The 20000-nt window shown below is 50.1% G+C and overlaps 1 protein-coding gene across 1 annotated transcript; it reads right to left on the bottom strand.

Moving 5' to 3' along the window:
* Positions 1-3001: 3001 nt before the first annotated feature.
* LOC114448320 (collagen alpha-6(VI) chain-like) lies at positions 3002-19816 on the bottom strand. Its single transcript, XM_028425222.1, has 38 exons — positions 19213-19816; positions 18477-19028; positions 17698-18312; positions 17065-17607; positions 16179-16724; positions 15352-15906; positions 13907-14464; positions 13487-13830; positions 13278-13356; positions 12681-12823; positions 12288-12380; positions 12122-12175; positions 11856-11927; positions 11090-11116; positions 10918-10962; positions 10766-10819; positions 10550-10612; positions 10210-10275; positions 10025-10078; positions 9910-9945; positions 9765-9827; positions 8384-8446; positions 8078-8140; positions 7708-7770; positions 7580-7630; positions 7452-7487; positions 7301-7363; positions 7159-7221; positions 7051-7086; positions 6938-6974; positions 6561-6572; positions 5885-6378; positions 5716-5800; positions 4961-5611; positions 4808-4892; positions 3811-3953; positions 3602-3649; positions 3002-3392 (listed from the first exon to the last, which is right to left on the bottom strand). The coding sequence occupies exons 1-38, from the start codon at positions 19814-19816 to the stop codon at positions 3217-3219; spliced, it is 7335 nt and encodes a 2444-aa protein (XP_028281023.1). The 3' UTR covers positions 3002-3216.
* Between the last annotated feature and the right edge of the window lie 184 nt (positions 19817-20000).

Here is a 20000-nt window from a genome sequence, read left to right as displayed (position 1 = left end):
GAGGCTGTGTGTGAGGCTGTGTGTGTGAGTCTGTGTGAGGCTGTGTGTGAGGCTGTGTGAGGCTGTGTGTGAGGCTGTGTGAGGCTGTGTGAGGCTGTGTGAGGCTGTGTGTGAGACTGTGTGTGTGAGTCTGTGTGTGTGAGTCTGTGTGTGTGAGGCTGTGTGTGAGGCTGTGTGTGTGAGGCTGTGTGTGTGAGAGGCTGTGTGTGAGTCTGTGTGTGTGAGGCTGTGTGTGTGTGAGGCTGTGTGTGAGGCTGTGTGAGGCTGTGTGTGAGGCTGTGTGAGGCTGTGTGAGGCTGTGTGTGAGACTGTGTGTGTGAGTCTGTGTGTGTGAGTCTGTGTGTGTGAGGCTGTGTGAGGCTGTGTGTGAGACTGTGTGTGTGAGTCTGTGTGTGTGAGTCTGTGTGTGTGAGGCTGTGTGTGAGGCTGTGTGTGTGAGTCTGTGTGTGTGAGTCTGTGTGTGAGAGGCTGTGTGTGAGGCTGTGTGTGTGAGTCTGTGTGTGTGAGGCTGTGTGTGTCTCTGCTGCCTTTTAGCACAAACAAACAAACAAACACCAGAACATGAAGACAGGCATGAAGTTAGCATGCTAATCAACTAGCCATGTAATCCCACTGTAAACCACTAGATGGTGCAGTGTCTGCCTGCAGTCCAGTCAGAGAGGCAGCATCAGAGGGGTGTGGCTGGAAACCACCCGACAATGAAAAACCATTAAAACATTTGAATATTTCTGAAATGTTTGTGACAGCAGCTTCACACGGACCCTTCTTCACATGTCCTCAGACAGTGGGCTCAGACACACAGAGTCCACATGTCCTCAGACAGACACACAGAGTCCACATGTCCTCAGACAGTGGGCTCAGACACACAGAGTCCACATGTCCTCAGACAGTGGGCTCAGACAGTGGGCTCAGACACACAGAGTCCACATGTCCTCAGACAGTGGGCTCAGACAGTGGGCTCAGACACACAGAGTCCACATGTCCTCAGACAGTGGGCTCAGACCTCCCCCAGCCCCTCACCCTCTCATTTCTTTGACTTTTCTGTGGTTCTGTACTTGGTGTCAGCTGTGGGGGTGAAAAGCTTGTAAAGAGCTGTGAGGACATTGTTATGGACTCTGACAGTGTCCCAGCTGGCCGGGATCCTCCACATCAGCACCCCCCCCCTCCCACGGTTTAACAAGGTTAAAAACATTATTCACTCAGAGCCAGCCTGAAACCTGCCGTTGAATGCCCTGCCGACGTTTTAAATGTCCTCAGAGGGGCGCTGCAGCACACACGCAGCCTGCAGAGCTGTGAAACCAACATGTTGTAACTTCACCACAGCTACAAGCCGACTGATGCCAGGAGACAGAGCGGGGTCCAGCCAATGAGCAGCAGCCGCCCAGGTCAAGGAGCATGTCCATGAAGACAGAAACAGCTGCAAATTAATCTGCAGAACTTCTGCTGAATTTCCACAGAAATTCTGCAGAAGTCTGCTGAATTTCCACAGAAATTCTGCAGAAGTTCTGCAGATACACCCCCCCCCCCTCTGCAACACACCGTCCATTGTCTGAACCACTTGGTCATATACTGTGTCAGGCATGTGTGTGTGTGTGTGCTGGACCCTGTCCCGGCCCTGGACATGTGACCACTATCACAGACTTCTGAACATTCACAGATCGAGGCTGAACACGTGTGACAGGCAGGTGTGTGTGTGTGTGTGTGTGTGTGTACCTGTGAATGACGTGAGCTGCTGTTGGCGGGATGCTGCTCTGCTCTGGTTCTGAAAGGAGGAGGTTGGACATGTTAGTTTGCTTTTTGGGACATCAACATGGACGTTAGTTTGACTCCTACCTGAACGTCGGCGCAGATCACGTGGCTTCAAAGTGTGACGTGGGTCCAGTGTCTACAGGATGTGCTGGAGAAGGAGGTCTGGCCTGCAGCAGCCCCTCTTCAAAAATCAAGGACTTAAGAGCGGTCTACCAGGTCTGATGGGTGTCCAGCGTTTATGTGACATAATTGTTTGTTGAAAGCACGCAAGCAAAACTTGGAATGAAACGTGTGAACTAACTTTTGAACATGACTGTAGTATTTTAAAGGAGAGCGGCGTGTTAAACACTGTTATAACATCTGAGATCTTTAAAAGGTTTAATCATCAGTAATTGTAACAACATTCAAGGAGAGGAGGAGCCAGGCGTTAGGGTTCCTTCCTGTCACATCTGTAGCTCACACACACACACACACACACACACACACACACACACACACACACTTTGTGTGAGAGGCGACTCTAAAATGTACTGATGGGGAATACATTGATTTCCGATCAATACAGTTGGGTAACTGCTGGTGGCCCTCTGCAGTCAGCAGCCTGCACGCTGCCTTGAACAGAGTTCTGGTGCCACCTTGTGGAATGAGGACGAACTGCACATCTGTGCCAGCGCTTGTTTTTTGGATGCTGTGTTTTATCAGCTAAACACAGCATCCAGAAGCAGCACACAGTCCTCCACACAAACACCTGCAACACAACACACAGTCCTCCACACAAACCTGCAACACAACACACAGCTGTAACACACAGTCCTCCACACAAACACAACACACAGCGGTAACACACAGTCCTCCACACAAACACAACACACAGCTGTAACACATAGTCCTCCACACAAACACAACACACAGCGGTAACACACAGTCCTCCACACAAACACAACACACAGCGGTAACACACAGTCCTCCACACAAACACAACACACAGCTGTAACACACAGTCCTCCACACAAACACAACACACAGCTGTAACACAGAGTCCTCCACACAAACACAACACACAGTGGTAACACACAGTCCTCCACACAAACACAACACACAGCGGTAACACACAGTCCTCCACACAAACACAACACACAGCGGTAACACACGCCTCCATCGCCGGCTCAGCCTGCCCACCGCCACACTGAAGCAGCTTTTGGAGGCTGAATGTCTTCAGGGGACAAAGATTAAACACACACAGACAAACGTCTTCGTTGTACCTGTAGTGTACCTTTAATCAGAAGCACATCTGCATTTCAGTGTTTCAGCTGGTCTACACCAAAAACAGCACCTGGCGGAGGCGGCTCCGGGCCCTGCAGTGAAGCGGACCCTCAGCTCAGTTCTGGAGAAGGTCCAACTTTCCCTGCTGGGGTTTCTGTCCCAGAAAGTCTCCTTAAAGATGGCGGCCTCTCCTCCTCCTCCTCCTCAGAGGTTCTTCGTCAGACACAGGCTCTCACACTCCTTCCGTGTTCCGAAGCGGTTCTGGTTGCCACCGCAGCCACCGTACCAGAAGCGGGAGCAGCGGCCTTCCTCGTTGTCGAAGAACCACATCAGCGTGTAGTTCTGGCAGCTGCCGGGGTCCTTGGTGAGGAGACAGGTGTCTGCATGGAGGTGAGAGGGAGACGGCGTCACCGAGAAACCTCACCACATCCACAACACTCTCCTCCCTGATAAAAGACACAGTCCCTAAAGCTGTGCTCCTAAAACCAGCAGACACATGGCCTCTGTGACGGCGTTTCAATCTGAACATGCAGAGATTTAAAATCTCCTCATATTCAACAATCAAAAGTCAACCTGAAATATCTCTTACTGTTGGAGATGAAGCTGTCCAGCTGCGTCACCGGCACGAGATTCAGGTCTGTCAGAGGCAACAGGAATGAATCAGAACTGGACACAAGTGTGACTGACTTGGAGCCACATCGTGTTCTTTAAGAGTTCCCTTTACTTGCTTGAGCAGCGCATGCAGCCCTGATGAACTGTGTGTGTGTGTGTGTGTGTGTGTGTGTGTGTGCATCATACCATGGCGGCCAGTTTCTTGAGGTGAACTCTGGTGACCTCCTCTGGTCAGGCTGTTGATGACGTGCTGCTGTTTGGTTTCTGACAAGATTTCCACCATCGCATCGTCACCAAACTCGATCTCAGACATATCAGCTGAGGACTCACTGAAAACACACAGACACACACACACACACAGACAGACAGAGACACACACACAGACACACACACAGAGACACACAGACAGACACACACACAGACAGACACACACACAGACACAGACACACACACAGACACACACAGACAGACACAGACACACAGAGACAAACAGACACACACACAGACAGAGACACACACACACACACACAAACACACACACACAGACACAGACACACAGACACACACAGACAGAGACACAGACACACACACAGGCACACACAGACAGACAGACAGACAGACACACAGACACACAGACAGACACACACACACACAGACACACACACACACAGACACAGACACACAGACACACACAGACAGAGACACACACACACACAGACAGACAGAGACACACAGACACACACAGACAGACAGACACACAGAGACAAACAGACACACACAGACAGAGACACACACACACACACAAACACACACACACAGACACAGACACACAGACACACACAGACAGAGACACAGACACACACACAGGCACACACACACACAGACAGAGACACAGACACAGACACACAGACACACACAGACAGAGACACAGACACACACACAGGCACACACAGACAGACAGACAGACACACAGACACACAGACACACAGACAGACACACACACACACAGACACACACACACACAGACACAGACACACAGACACACACAGACAGAGACACACACACACACACAGACACTTTTAGTTTGCACTGGGTCTTGTTGGTGTGAACTCTTGATGCACACAGGGAACAGATCAGTTTTGTCAGACGTGGTCTTTCTGCTGTGTAGAGTTGTGAGTGTTACCTGGGGCGGCCTTGTGGTCCATACTCGTCTCTCAGCCCGCTGCAGGTGGGCTTGAGTGAAGGTGGAGGATACGGGTTCATTCCCTCTGAAAGAAAACGCTGATGTCAGAGCAGATCACACACAGGACGAGGAGTGAACGGACTGTGGTCTCACGTTGGAGGACGGAGAGGAAGGCCCTGATGAAGCGCTGGGCGTAGCCCTGCTCTTTGGCCTTCAGCCTGCTGACGTGGATCAGGTGCTGCTCCAAAGGCGCACTGGCCAGCTCCTCCACCTGTGTCCGGTTGTAGCGATCGCCAACAGTCAACACAAACAGAGCCACCCCCTCACACTTGGCCTTCTGGGAGACGTACTCCAGATAGGGCTGGTCCCCAAAGGACGTCTCGGTGCCCACCACTGTCAGCAGAGCCCGTCTCAGGCGGGGGTTGCTGGCCTTCAGCAGCACCTCCCTCAGGGTGTAGTTCAGCGTCAGTCCCAGCATAGAAGAGCCGCTCTGCTGCTGCATCTTCTGCATCAGGTGCTGCTTCATCAGGTCGTGGTTCTGGTAGGTCTGCAGGCTGAACTCCACCTTGGGATGGGTGCCACTCTGCTGGATGACAGCCACCCGGGCCTGTCTGTTGGGTCGGCCGGGCTGAGAGCTCACAGCCAGCTGCTCCACCACAGAGCCCAGCAGCTCCTGGACACCAGCGAACTCGTCGGCCTGTATCTGTCTGGAGCTGTCCACCACTATGGCCAGGTCCACCTCCGCCTGCTGAGGCCTCGGGCTGCTCTGGATGAAGCTGCATTCCTCTGTGGTCCTGCAGGGGTCTGAAGAAACAAACCAATCCTGTTTTCAGGCGACAGCTCATACCTGGAGCTTTAATCTGAGTGAAACAGCCACCAGGGTTCCCTCTGAATGGAATCAGTTTTACCGTAACAGATGGCACAGCTCTTGACCGTCCTCAGCGCCTGAGGCCCCTCCAGCACTGTGTAGATGAAGCTGTGTGTGTCGTCAACCTGGGAAGAAATCCTGCAGTTATTTGCAGTTTTATGGTAACCATGGTGACATACAGCTTATCCCTGCCGTGAGGCCACACCCACCTCCAACGCTCGGCCTGTGCTGGGTGTGTCCTTCAGAGAGATGACAGCTGGGAAAATGTTGAGGGCCCGGTACTCCATCATGGCAGAGATGATCTCTTCAGGGTTCTCACTTGGCCCGTTTGAAAAAAAGATGGCCACCTTCCTCATGCTCAGCCCTGCGCGGATATGTTTGAAGATGTTGCGACCCACCTCCAACATGGCGGTCCCTAATTGGCGTCTGCTGGACGACCTCTCCAGTGCAATGGTGTTCACAGCTTCTAGCAGCTGGGCCTTGGTGTTGTAGTCCTTGAAGCGGATCAGGTACCTGGTGTAGGTGTTGTATGCCACAATGGCGATGCGCGCCCCTTGCGGACAGCTGGTCTCTGTGATGATGACGTCCTCCAGCAGGGTGAAGAGCGCCGTGCGCTGCCGCTTGAAGGCAGCTGGGGTCACGTCGTTGGACATGTCCAGGGCAAAGACCAGCTCGGTGGGGTAGGCGGGACACAGGGCCTTATCTGAAGGAGTTTACAACGAGACAGGGACAATCTGAACTCTGACCCCTCAGTCCAGCGCTTTGTGCAGGGGTGGAAAATAAAGAAGTGGTGAACAGGTTCAGACTGAGGAACATCTCACAGCGGACGTCCTGCACAGTACTCACCACGCTGGTTCTGGCTGACACAGAACAGACACTACGTACCTTTGCAGCAGCCTGCAGAGGAGAACAACAACCACAGAGTTAACTAATGACACCAAACCCTGGAAAACACATCACAGCCACAAACTGTAAGAGCCCCTCAGACTGATGGTTCACAGTAAATAAATACAGTGGGGCCTATTTCCAGGGAGATGTGATGAAACAAGTTTAATTTCATCATGTCTCCACACAAGCAGGACTGAAACAAGTCACAAACACCGGGACCGGTGGACCTCCGACTTCCTGGTGGTCCCTGAATGCTTCATAGGAAAATCGAACCAAGCATCATATGTTTCATCAAACCTCCACACCCTGGACAGGCATTAAGGGTTAATTCATTAACCATTAAACAGGTGCTTGAATGAAACGTGTCTGCTTACCACAGCTGTCTCTGATGAAGGAGATCAGATCACAGTCCTGACACACAGAGACAAACAGGGGTCATTTCCTTCAGTTCTTTGCTGTGTTGTGCAGTGACTGTATGAGGACTTACGGTCTTCTCTCTGCTCCCTGGTCCACCTTTGGCCCCCTGAAAGGAGTCATTATACATCATTATCACCTGACACTCCGACTCCTGGAGCTTTGTTTTTCGAAGCCTCACCTTGTGTCCGTCGTGTCCTGTGTCTCCCTTCCCGCCTGGCCGGCCCGGTCGTCCCGAGAGCCCCTGCATGGATCACAGATCAGACACTGATGAACCTGGCTCAGTTTAACAAAGACAGCCTGAGAGGGGGGCTGACACTCACTGGGCGACCCCGGTCTCCTTTGCCACCGGAATGTCCTTTGGTGCCGTTCTGACCACTCTCACCCTGCACATGAGCAAACAGAGAGAATTCAGCTGTGTGAAGCTGCTGCAGGAGTTTTAAGAAGGACGCAGCGGTCCACATGAAGACTCACCGGCACACCAGGGTACCCAGGAAAACCAGGATCTCCCTGCACAGACGAGGTGGAATAATATGACTTCATGAAGCTGCCTCACTGCACATGAAAATCAGGACTTTCATTCTCATTTTCTCATTTTCTACCTTGTTTCCTCTGGACCCTTTGGTTCCATAACCGTCTCTGCCATCCAGACCCTGAAACCAGATTAACAGCCTCAGCTGACTGCAGACACAGCACACTTTATATTACACACATCACGAGCTCAGCTCACCGGCAGTCCTATGGATCCTTGTGGTCCTGGATTACCCTTCAGACCAGGATCCCCTGGCAGGCCCTTAAAAACAAGGACAGTTCAAAGTGTCTGCAGATTGGCTGAAAGGCTGGCTCAGTCTGCGAGAGACTAGCTCGGAGCCTTATTACCACAGCTCACTTGCTTGGTTCATGATAACTGTCTTGTGCGTGTGTGTATTTATATATAGAGGTGTATATTCAGATGGAGCATATGAAGTTTGTAATGGTGGACCACAGGGTGCTAGATGGGGATCTATAACAAACGAATAATCTGACCATAGTCGATCAACACGATCACACATTCTATCATCACTTCCTGTCTACCACAGACAGGAAGTGATGTCACACACCTTCGGCCCGTGCCCACCACGTCCTCCATCTACTCCGGGACCTCCAGCTGTTCCAGGGGGACCCTGCAGAAACACCAACAGTGTCAGAGTCAGAGTGGTTTCTATCATGACTGCTGAGTGTGAAGGCCCTGAAATGTGACTGAAGCATTCCTGAATAGGTCAACACAGAACGTAGCTCGAAGTATTGCTGCTAAAAATAAATGGAATACTTGAGGAATTGTCAGTTAGTGTCTATAAAAAACGAGGCCCTTTTCAGCCATGCTCTGTGATGACACGTTTCTATATTGCTCTGATGCACCGACTGACCTGAGAGCCAGGAAAGCCAGCAACCCCTTTAGGTCCACGTTCTCCAGGGTCTCCTTTGCGTCCCTGCAGAGACAGTTCAGGACAGTGAGCACCGAACAGGAGCTGCTAATCATCCACACTGTGAGCAGTCTTTCAGTGACCTGAGCAGCCACTTTAACACTACGGAGCATGGTTCCCTAGATGACATCATCAGGAAAGAACAGTATGCTGGTGACTTCAAAGTGTGTGTGTGAGACTGAGCATTCAGCACACTGAACAAGCACAGAAGAACTGGGCTCCTCTGTGCTGGATCAGCACTGCTGCATTAATCCTAACTGATGTGCCTGAGTGCTGTGGAGGAGCCTGATGTTTACACAGCTTGCTGCTGCACTCAGATCCCAGCTGAAGTGCCGTCTGTGGAGTTTACGCCCTCAGAGTGACATGCCTCCCCCACCAGTAAATATTGATGTAAATACTGTCAAACAAAAGCCTAAATATCAAAGTAATCAGCTGTTTGTGAAGCCAGCTGGAGAATAACCAGGGTGGCCTCTGAGAACGATCCTGACCGACCGGACCAGCCTCCTGACAGAACTGAGAGGCCTCAGGAAGTGAGGAGGAACTTTTCGTGCAGTGCCGTCGGGTCGAAAGGTTCATTTTTAGGGTCTGAGCAGAGTGAAGGAACAATCTTCGCTTACAGACTTTTTATGAGTCGGCCATTTTGAATTAACTTTCTACTTTGCAAATTCTGACAGATCTACAACAACCTCTGAAACAGGAAGTTGGCCCCCGATGTTATAGCGCCACCTGCTGAGAACAGGAAGTCTGCTCTTTGTGACAAACATCATCTGATTTTATGACCATGTGACCACATGATAACAGCAATGATAACAAAAAAATGAGTTAGCATTAGCATGCTAAAAGACGGAAATAAGATGGCAAACATGCTGCCTGGTTCTGATGATGCTGCACATCACTGATCACACAGTGGGGTGTGTTTGACTGTACACAGCACTGACAGGATGTGAAGCAGCCAGTGACAAACCTTGTCACATGATATTAAAACTTAAAAACCACAGCTTGGTCCTGATTGGCAGAAAACGTCAGTGACACGCATGACGTGCTCTAAGAGCTGCAGAGCAGGTTTCTCTCCCAGAGGGAGGAAACCGTCTGACCTCCTTCATGGCAGCTCTGGAAAGCAGTAAAGTCCATTAAACACTTTTTATTCTTTACATTTCCTTTGACTCTTCTGGGGACGTCATTTTGGACATTGATTGATAAAATAAACAGAAAGAAAAGCAGACAGACAGTGACACTAACACTTTGGTAGATGGTGACAGGTGAGCTCATGAAAGCTGCAGAGCGAAGGTAAAACCTATGCTGCAGATCAGGCAGCTGTTCTTACCATGGGGCCTGAAGGTCCTGGAACTCCTGGGTGCCCATTAGCCCCTTTATCACCAGGTGAGCCCTGCAAAAAGGCCGTGAGAGTGCACAGTGTGTCACAACACATAAACCTCAGCAGAGAGAGTTGGGTTGGCGTCCTCTCCTACCTTGCCACCGAGCTGGCCTCTCCGCCCATCTGGACCCTACAGAGCAGAGAACATTGTTTCTAAAGGGGTCATGGCGCCATGTAAAATGTACTGCATGTGCACGTGAAGCACTCACCGGGCCTCCGTCGATTCCAGACTGACCCGGTGAGCCCTTTGATCCAGGAACACCCTGTGGGTATAAACACAATTAAACACACAGTTCTAGGCGTTCCACACAGGATGACTCTGCAGAGAGAGAGCCGGAGGTACAGGGTGATGTTTGAATCAAGCACTGGCCATCTGATCCTCAAAGGCTCTTACCTGCATCCCCTGGCCGCCCTTATCTCCCTTGGGCCCTCGAGAGGTGTTGTGTTTTCCTGCTTCGCCCTGTCACGCACAAATCATAACACACTCAAAAAGACGAGGAGCTGGCTGACGTTTAACTCCAAAGTCCCTAAAGCTTCATGTGGGACCAAATTTTGAATATTTACTCAAACCACTCATACATATATATATATATATTCTTTTAAGTGATAAACAGGAGCAGATGAACATTTTTGTAATCTGTGAACCAGCTGAGACGTGCAGCTTTCTGTCGTGTGGGGGCGTCTTATGTCACAGCACACACAGTTTGGGACCATCAGCGGGGGTTTCGCCTCACCGGATCTCCTCTCAGTCCTGGGTCTCCTTTCAGGCCCTTCTCCCCTCTGAAGCCCGGGATGCCCTAAGGATGACAGTTAGATCTGAGGTCAGAGGTCAACGTGTCAGAGCTGACAGCAGCAGATTTTTGTGAAATCAATTAAACCACTGAGTGTTGAAAGTTTCAGAGTGGAGCTGGATCCTGTATCATTTCAGAGGTAACTGTGTGTGTTTTTACTGGGTTCCCTGGTTCTCCTTTTCCTCCACCGAATCCACTCTTTCCTTGTTCTCCCTGTGAACAAACAAAAACATGACTGAGATCTTTCTGACATTTCGTAGATTCTTCATTAGAGTGTTTCAGGTTTTTACTGAACCGGTCAGATCCAGTACCTGCTCTCCGTTGATCCCGTCCACGCCTGGTTCTCCGTTCTCGCCCTGCAGAGTTGGAGCAGAATCAGCTGTCACTGCTTTTCTCGGCTACTAAACCTCCTTCTAAACTCCCAGTCCTCGTTCATCCAAACATCCTTCAGTGCATCACATTCCAGCTGGATCGCCCACTTACCTTGTCGCCTGTCAGGCCTCGGTAGCCCTGCAGACATAAACACCAGGATTTAATCACATCAACATAGGACAGCTCCATGCACATGTATTTATGGGAATTATTATAAATATTTTTTCTGCCCAGACTCAGATTGTTTGTGAGAAATGAACTTTGTTGATGTAACATTTTCAGGCCAATAAACAGAGGCTGACCCTGAAGACAGAGTGGGCTGCAGCACCAGGGGCTTCACCACCGCAGGCACAGAATAAAAGATGCAGAAAATAGGACTTATTTTAGGAGCTGGGCTGCTAACAATGAGGTCGTTAGTCTTTACAGGTAAATGGTCAATTTATCAATGTTAAGGATGCCCGACCCAACCCACCACAGCTGTGGATGGTACAGAGAGAAGAAACGTACAGAAACGTACATGCTAAGATAGGTGGAAAAATACAAGCTTACATGAGACAGAGGGACAAAGGGACAGAGAGACAGAGGGACAGAGAGACAGAGAGACAGAGGGACAAAGGGACAGAGAGACAGAGGGACAGAGGGACAGAGAGACAGAGAGACAGAGGGACAGAGGGACAGAGAGACGGCGGGACAGAGGGACAGAGGGACAGAGAGACAGAGGGACAGAGAGACAGAGGGACGGAGAGACAGAGGGACAGAGAGAGACGGACGGACAAAGGGACAGAGGGACAGAGGTGGGACTGGTCAGCTGTAGAAATAAATCATCAGTACAAAGACAGAGGGCTGCCCCGTTCCTCAGAACTCAGATGATCCGTACCTTGTGTCCTCTGATTCCAGGACAGCCAGGGACGCCCTGAGGTCCATCAGGGCCAGGAGGCCCCCGGTCGCCCTGCAACAACCAAAACCAGTGAGGTCTACACATACATCCGACTACACAGGCACACACGAGAGTTTCAACACATGGGAAAGTTGTTTGGTTTGCAGCTGCTTAAGCTTCGAGTTTACTTCAGCACTCCTCCAAGTTTGACCACAGTTGGAAAAGACATGACACTGTGTGGATAAACTAGATGAAGGAGCACTTACGGTTGCTCCCTCCTCTCCCAGGAAGCCCGGCTGACCCTTCAATCCAGGAAGTCCCTGTTTATAAAACAGACACATGTTCAGAAGGCGTCTTCATGCCTGGACCAGCTCTTCTTGTCTCAAACATTCTCTTCATGATGTAGGAAGTTAAAAAGTGCCCTGCGCTCACCTTTATCCCCGGTTTGCCCGGGATGCCCGGCATGCCGTCAGGGCCGACACATTTGCACGGCACCTTGCAGCACACCCGATCTGTCACAGAGCTCTGCGCAGAGGAAAACAGGATTTAGAGCCACGTGGACCTGAGTGTCACCTGCGAGTGTCATTGTAATGCAGCTTTCTGCAGGAAGTGTGAAGCTGCAGCACTTCCTGAAGAAGCTGCGCTGCTGGTGAGAGCAGGCGCTGAGAGGTGTGATCATTAGCAATCAAAAGTCAATCAATCAATGGCCGCTGGCACAGCTAATCCACTGTTAGACCAGCATCATCATGCACTAAGAAGGAACAATATGCCGCCAACACACCAGCAGAGCTAAGGCAGCTGAATGACCAGTAGAAACAGACTCACAATCTGGTGGTAGATAATGCTGCCCACGCTTGGCATGACGACAGTGAGGGGAAGCTCGTAGCTGAATCCACGGCCAAACTCCAACTCCTGGAGCGGAGCCGGATCTGTGCCCTCCAGAGCCACATTCAGCAGAGCGCTGACCCCTGCAGCCAATCAAAACAGCAGGCTGACGTGTCGCTTCTTCACAAACATCATCAATAACAGCTCAGACGTGTTAGCATGTTAGCGCTTCCTGTCCCCTCAGTGTGTGTTTTGAATGCTGGTGATTGTTTACTGTCTGAAAAAATGCTAAATGCTAACAAGTGGCTAACTGGGACTCCAAACGATGTGATTAAACATCGTCAAGGCATCATAGTGATGTTGACTACTGAAGATTATCTCCAAATATCATAAATGTTTTTATTTGCTTCACATTTCTTCTCTAATGATACAAAAGACAGTCTCATTGGTCGATTGTGGAAACATGTCATCCCTGCTACACTCCACTGGAACGTCTTATTTAATATTTATTATAAGATATATACAGGACATATCAATGTAGATGAAAGTGTATGAGGCTGAGAGTAAAGAGAGTAAATGAAACGCCTTCATCTTTACCAGACTTTTGCAGCTCATCGGACTGACTCTTCAGCATCTGCACACTTTCATCCAGGCCATCTGAGAAGATCATCACCACCTGAGGGAGGAGTTCAGTCAACACCTTAATGCATTGTTGTTCATGTGCACAGCAGCCCACACAATGGTATGGTTTCAGACAGAGTCTGTCTTTCTCAGGTCTTGTAGCAGTCTGCTGACAGAGTTCTCACCTTGACAGTGGCTGTAGATGCGCTCTGAAGCTTGTTTTTGAAGAACCTCAGCAGGTTGGAGTTATAGAAGGTTGGCTGTGACCTCTGCAAGTTCAACAGTTTCTTCACCACGGCCTGGTTGTACTCTTCAAAGTTGGTGTCGAACGCAGCGCGCCCGTTTTGATCGAGCACAAAGAAGGCGATTCTAGGTTTGATGATCTCCGTCTTGAAGCAGCACAGGTCATTCACGCTGGACATGTCACTGATGATCCTCTCTATGGCTAGTCTGTTGTGGCCGCTGAACATGGTGTCACCAGGGGTTCTCCGAGTGATGTCAAAGCCCATGGCGATGTCAATGGTGCAGGCTGAAAGAGAGGGAAGGTGTTCTTACTGTGGCAGGTATCTGTACAGAGGAACACGACAGGAAGGGGTCACACTCACGGTCAGGGCGGTCACGCGGGGTGCAGACGGACTCAATAACCTTTGTCTTGATGCTTCCCAGACTGTTGATGTCAGGCACAATGAAGAAGTTCTTTGCATCACCAACTAGCTTCAGGAGCCTCAGGTCGTAGTTGTGGCCAACAGTGATGACAATTATTTCAATCCCCATGTTATGGAGAGCAGCTGCTGCCTCAGCCGTGCCGTCCTGAACAGGGCCCTGTGTGAACAACACCAGATTCCTGGGGAAGTCCGGGCGGCTGCCCCTGGACGCCTGAAAGTACTCCTTGATGTACACCAAGGCGTTCCTGAGGTTAGCTTCTCCCTGGAGGTAGTCGGCGTTGATGATGTTTGTGACCACATCCTTCTTCTTGTAGTAGCGGTTGAGGTAAAACCCGGAGAAAGAAGAAGCGGCTTGTACGAATGCAACACGCACCAGATCTTCACCGATTCTGAAGCTCTTCACGATCTGTGCGGTGAAATTCTTCAAGATAGCGTGATCGGCCCGGCTGTAGCTGGGAGACTGATTGATCATAAACACCAAGTCGGTCTTGTTGCAAGCTGCCAAAGCAAAGCAGAGAAAACCGTCATGCATGAAGAACACTGTTAATAGACACATCACAGCACAGGACAACATTATTCAATATAATCCATAAAAACACTGGAGCTGATGAAAGATACAAAGCTGCTGCTCATCCATCTAGACTGCTCCGGTGTGAGGAGCACGCTCCACATTCTGAACCAGGAACCAATGACCTCCTTAACTCACTCCTTGGAGGCTGGATGAGGATTTAACATCATCATGAATGAGACATTTTTACGTGTCATGAAGTTTTGTGAGATTGGAGAGGACAATATAAAACTCCACAACACAACAAAACAGATCCTCTAGATGAAGACACAGTACTGAGGACAGAGGCTAGGACTTCCTGAACCCCTCTTTGTTCCTGATTTGTCCAAAGTTTGCCGTGACACTGGTTGGGCTCCACACAGGCCAACAATGACTTTAAAAAGTTTTTATTGTGACGTTCATCTGAAGGGGGCGCTTTTTCAGTTTTACTGCCTCATCGTGTGTTTAACTCCGTGTAGAACAGATTCAGGGTTACAAAGGAACTATGGGACTCCGACACAGTGTCAGCGGAGGAGGCAGAGAGGTGAGGAAGATGAGAGAAGAGATACTGTAGCTACATTAGAAACATGTCAAAGAAAACTAAATATATATCTCAATCACTATTAAATAAATAAAGGTGTATATGATTTTAATCATTTTGTAATTCACGAGCAAAATGCGGTCAGACAGACCTGTGGTTCAAGGTTGTATTGAACAGTGCAAGCCACGTCTAGCTGGTCAGCATGCTAAGATACTTCAGTGGGTTTTGTGCAACACATACAAGCTTTCAGAAACATTCTGGGGAGTCCAACCATTCAGCACCATGGACGCCTCTTACCTGGCTTAGTGGCGGTGCAGAGAGCGGTGGTAACGGGCTTGTACAGAGAGTTTAGTTTCTGGAACTCATCCACCCTGAAAACGTTGTTGGTGTCATCTCCAGCTATGACCTCCAGCTGCTCCGTGACTGCGCCCCTCACTCCAACAGCGAAGGCAATGATTTTGTTTTCTTGAACTAAGTGAGCCGGCTGCTTCAGATTGCGTGGGTCGGTGTTTTCGCCGTCCGTGATCACCATCAGAATCTGAGATTTGTCCCGGCCATAAGGAGCCTTAAAGAACGGCACTGAGTATTCCAAGGCGGTGCCCGTGTCGGTGTTCCTAGTTGGTGGCATCAAATCCTTTATGGCTCTGAGAACCTCCCCTTTGGAATTATAGTCCTTCAATGTAAACCTGGATTCTGCTCCCACAAGGACCCCAAAGTGAGTTAGCTCCTGGCCAACTGTGGTCTGGTTCACTAAAAACTCCATGAACATCTGAATGTTTCTGAACTCCACATCATTTATGCTGGAGGAGCAGTCCACCAGGAAAATAATATCTGCTGTGTCTGGGGAGCACTCTGGGTGAAGACACGAAAACAAAAGAGGTTAGCATCTGAGGTGAAGAACTGTGGTTACAAACATGTAGCCTATACAACCCATTAGCACTGTTCAAGGCGGGCAGCTGGAGGGAGAACCCGCACAGGTGGGACAGAGACGAATGTCTAGGCACAGTGCCCCCAGACTGAAAAATCCAAGACTAAATCCTTACAGTGCGTGAATGAAACATTCCTGCTTCATTCAGAACAGCCTGAAACACATCAGGTCTCTGCAAACTGCCTTCTCCTCTTACCTTGGACACAGATTGCCAGGGCCAGTGGACTGTGCAGGTCATCCAGTGCCTCAAAGGTCTTCGGATCAAAGACCCTGTCCGGTGAACCGCTCATCTCCAGCAGCTGGGTTTTGTTGACGTCCCCTATTCCGATGGCATAGATCACCACACCTTTGGCCCTCAGATCTGCAGCAGGGCCAGCATACTCATCTTTGGCCTCTCCATCTGTGATCATTATGAGCCGCCGCTTCACGTCGGGACGGCCTCCGCCAGTCACGTCAAAATACTGAGACACCTCCCTCAGGGCTCGTCCCGTCTTAGTCGAGGCATCCAGTTGCTTCATGTCACTGATGACTCTGTTTATTTCATCTTTGCTGTAGTGCTGGTTGAGCCTGAGCTCCAGCTTAGTGTTGGTGCTGAACTGCATGAGACCGATGTGCATTTTGTCCTCTCCAACTTCAATCTTAGAGATGAGTGTTTTCAAAAAGTCCTTCATTAATTGGAAGTTTTTGGTGGTGATGCTGTCAGAGCTGTCAGTGAGGAAAAATACATCGGCTGGCAAACAAGCTGTGGACGCAACACAGGATGGTTAGTGTGCAGTCAAGACACATCAATGTGCACGTTAATGTTGACCTGCTCCTCCTCACCTCATTCAGTCACATACAAAAATGTTAGCACTTCCTGTCCCCTCAGAGTGTGTTGAATGTTAGCATGTTAGCTCTTCCTGTCCCCTCAGAGTGTTTTGAATGTTAGCATGTTAGCTCTTCCTGTCCCCTCAGTGTGTGTTCTGAATGTTAGCATGTTAGCTCTTCCTGTCCCCTCAGTGTGTGTTCTGAATGTTAGCATGTTAGCACTTCCTGTCCCCTCAGTGTGTGTTGTTTCTTGGTATTTATAAGGCGTTCCTTACTGGCTGATGCACAGATGTCTGTGAGGAGGACACTGCGGATGAACCTCAGGGCATCAAAGTCACGGACGTAGAAGGTCTTCTTGGTGTTGGCTGTCATCTCCTGCAGCTCAGATATCTTTGATTCCTTCACTCCAACGGCATAAATGGAGACGCCTACATTCCTCAACTCCTCTGCAGGGATGCGGACCTCATCATCTGATCCTCGGTGGGTGATGACGATCAGGTACTTTGGTGCCGTTGCTCGCAGGAAATAAGGCTGCATGAAGGACAGAGCTCTGCCTGTGAATGTCCTCCCTCCTTTCTGCGTCACTCCTTCCACAGCTCTCTCCAATTTCCTGGCATCCAAGTACGTCGTCAGGTCAAATTCTAGAGTTGGTGAATCTGAATATTTCACGAGCCCTATGCGGACCTTTTCCTGCCCAATATTAAAGCTGTTAAGAAACTCAATGATGAACTTCTTCATGTCATAAAAGTCAGAGCTGCTGATGCCTGATGAGTCATCGATCAGGAAGAAGATGTCTGAGTGATCCTTCAGGTTACACGCTGCAGAGGACAAGAAGAGACAAGCTTAACTCTTCTAACATCATAAAATCTTCAACATGAATAAAAAATGAGTTTATGAATGACTCAAACCTTTTTTGACTTCATGTTGAGTCTTGCTTTTTGTGATGGCGCTCTCGATGATGCTGCGGCACACCGTTCTCTGTAGGATCTGCCTCAGGGGCTTCAGGTCAGTGAACGATGTCACATTAAAAACATGTTCATGCGTGGGGTAAGAAGCGATGTCCTGCAGCTGGTGTTCGTCAGCTTCTCCGATCCCTACGGCGTAGACTGTGATGCCGGCCCGACGGAGAGCCACGGCCGCTTCACTCACGTTGTCTTGAGATTCACCATCTGTGATCACCACCGCCACTTTCTCAACGTGCCTCCTGCTGCCTCTCTCCTCGGTGAAGACTTCTTCACGGACAAAGTTAAGTGCAGCTCCGATGTGTGTGTAGCCTTTACCGTAAGGCATGATGCTGATGAACTGCAGGATTTCTGCCTTGTTGAAGAAGGTGTTGAGGTAGAGCTGCACTCTCGGTGCGTCGCTGTACGTCACGATGCCCACTCGGACTCCAGCTGAACTAACCTCCATGCCGCTGACGAAGGAACGCAGGAAGTCACGTACCAGCTGGAAGTTGGACTTTCCAATGCTGCTGGACTCATCGACGACAAACACAATGTCTGCCACGTTGGCTGCCTTGCAATCTATAAGGAAGGTAATAAAAAAATAGGCTTACTCTGCACACACACACGTCGGACTTCTCCGAGCCATGATGGTGCTGTTTGTGTAGAGGAGCAGTGACCAATGAGAACACACCAACTGTTCATGTGGCAGAAGGGAGAAACACAGAGAATATAAGAGTTCTCACCGTTATAAATGCGCTCCTCCTTGGCTGTGATGATCCTCTTCAGCGTGGGCAGGCTGGATAGTTCCAACACTAAGTCCCGGCTGATAAAACGCTCTAACTCGTCCTGCGTCGCGCCTGCTTTCACCCCTACAATGGTTATCCCAGCAGACTTTAGATCTCGAGCCAAAGAATACACCGGCTCCCTGGACACCCTTCCGCTCACAAGGACCAAAAACTGCTCGAAGCCTTTGCCTGCTCGGCCGCCCTGCTTAGGAGAGAACACGTCACGGGCGTGGATCAGGGCGGTGCTCAGGCTGGACGCTTGGTCAAGTTCGGGGTGCAGCTCGAAGCGTCGGAACATCTTCCTGACGTCCTCCTTTTTCTTAGAAGCAATAAGGCTGATTTCGGTTCTCAGGGTTTGACTGTACTGGGCCACTCCGAAGCGGTTGGTGGCTGCTCCGACATTCAGCTGACCGAGCAGTTTCTCAAATTCAGCCTTGAACTGTGCGAACTGTGCCTGACCGATGTTGCTGTCCACCATGAAGTAAACATCTGAAAACCTCTCCTTCAGAGCTGAAGAGAGAAAGTCATTTACATTTCATCACACACAGGGGGCGCTGCAGGGGGCAGACATTTCTACATCTGTTAAACAGATAGAACCTTTCACTGTATCGACATATTTATCTTTTTGTGGTACGTGATCTAAAAACCTCCAGGTTTTCTCAAACCCCTGCAAAACAGTCAAACATGGCCTCACCTGTACTTTGTTCCTGCATGGCGTCACACATGGTCTCCAACAGTCCGGCGGTCAGGTCGGGCAGTGTCTGGTAGTTTGGGGTGGTGAAGAGGAGGAGTTGGGGTTTTGCGAGGGCCTCCAGCTGCTCCACGTTTGCTTGTCCCACCGCGATGCCGATCACTATGACTCTGTTCTCCCTCAGCTGCTGTGAGGCAGCTTCCAGCTGCTTCGTGTCCTCTGCGATGTCGCCGCCTGTGATGATCACCGCCACCTGAGGCACCCGTTTGCCAGCCTCTCCGATGAAGAACTTCTGCAGGGCACTCTCCAGGGCTTTGGCCGTTTGTTTGGTGCCCCCTGGCCGGTAGGAAATGCCCGCCATTGCATCCTGCAAGGGCTTCTTTTTGGAGTGAGTCTTCGGCGCGAACTCTGGGAAGAAGTCGTCGCTGTACTGCGCCACGCCGACCTGGATGGGACCGATGTTGAAGTTGTCGATGATGCTGCGGATAAATGACTGGACGCTCTGAAAGTTTTCAAAGCCAACGCTGGGGGAGCCGTCGATGAGGAAGATGACATTTCCTGCGGCGCTCTCACACACTGGACAGGAGGAGGAGAAGAAGGTCCACATTGGATAACACAGTTACTCTGAGAACAAGTTACACAAAAAAAACATGTCTCTGACATTAGAGTCTCAAATTTAGATTGAGATTGGTGGGAATGGTAAATGGATTAAACTGACCCCCACAGGAGGAATCTGTGAATTGCTCCTGTGGGGGACTAATAAAGGATCATCTTCACCTGATGCCAAGCAG

Source organism: Parambassis ranga, chromosome 16, assembly GCF_900634625.1.
Source record: "Parambassis ranga chromosome 16, fParRan2.1, whole genome shotgun sequence".
In the NCBI taxonomy this organism is placed as follows: domain Eukaryota; kingdom Metazoa; phylum Chordata; class Actinopteri; family Ambassidae; genus Parambassis; species Parambassis ranga.
The sequence above is the reverse complement of the archived record's forward strand: the minus strand, read 5'-3'. Positions and strand labels throughout refer to the sequence as shown.

Bases quoted from the DNA above. Each gene is read 5' to 3' on its own strand.
- LOC114448320 (XM_028425222.1), bottom strand. From the start codon at position 19,816: ATGTGGACCTTCTTCTCCTCCTCCTGTCCAGTGTGTGAGAGCGCCGCA. The intron at 12,176-12,287 runs GTGAGCGCAGGG...TTTTATAAACAG, and splicing joins CGGGCAAACCGGGGATAAAG to GGACTTCCTGGATTGAAGGG. The intron at 8,447-9,764 runs GTAAGAACAGCT...CTGTCTCTGCAG, and splicing joins CAGGACCTTCAGGCCCCATG to GGACGCAAAGGAGACCCTGG.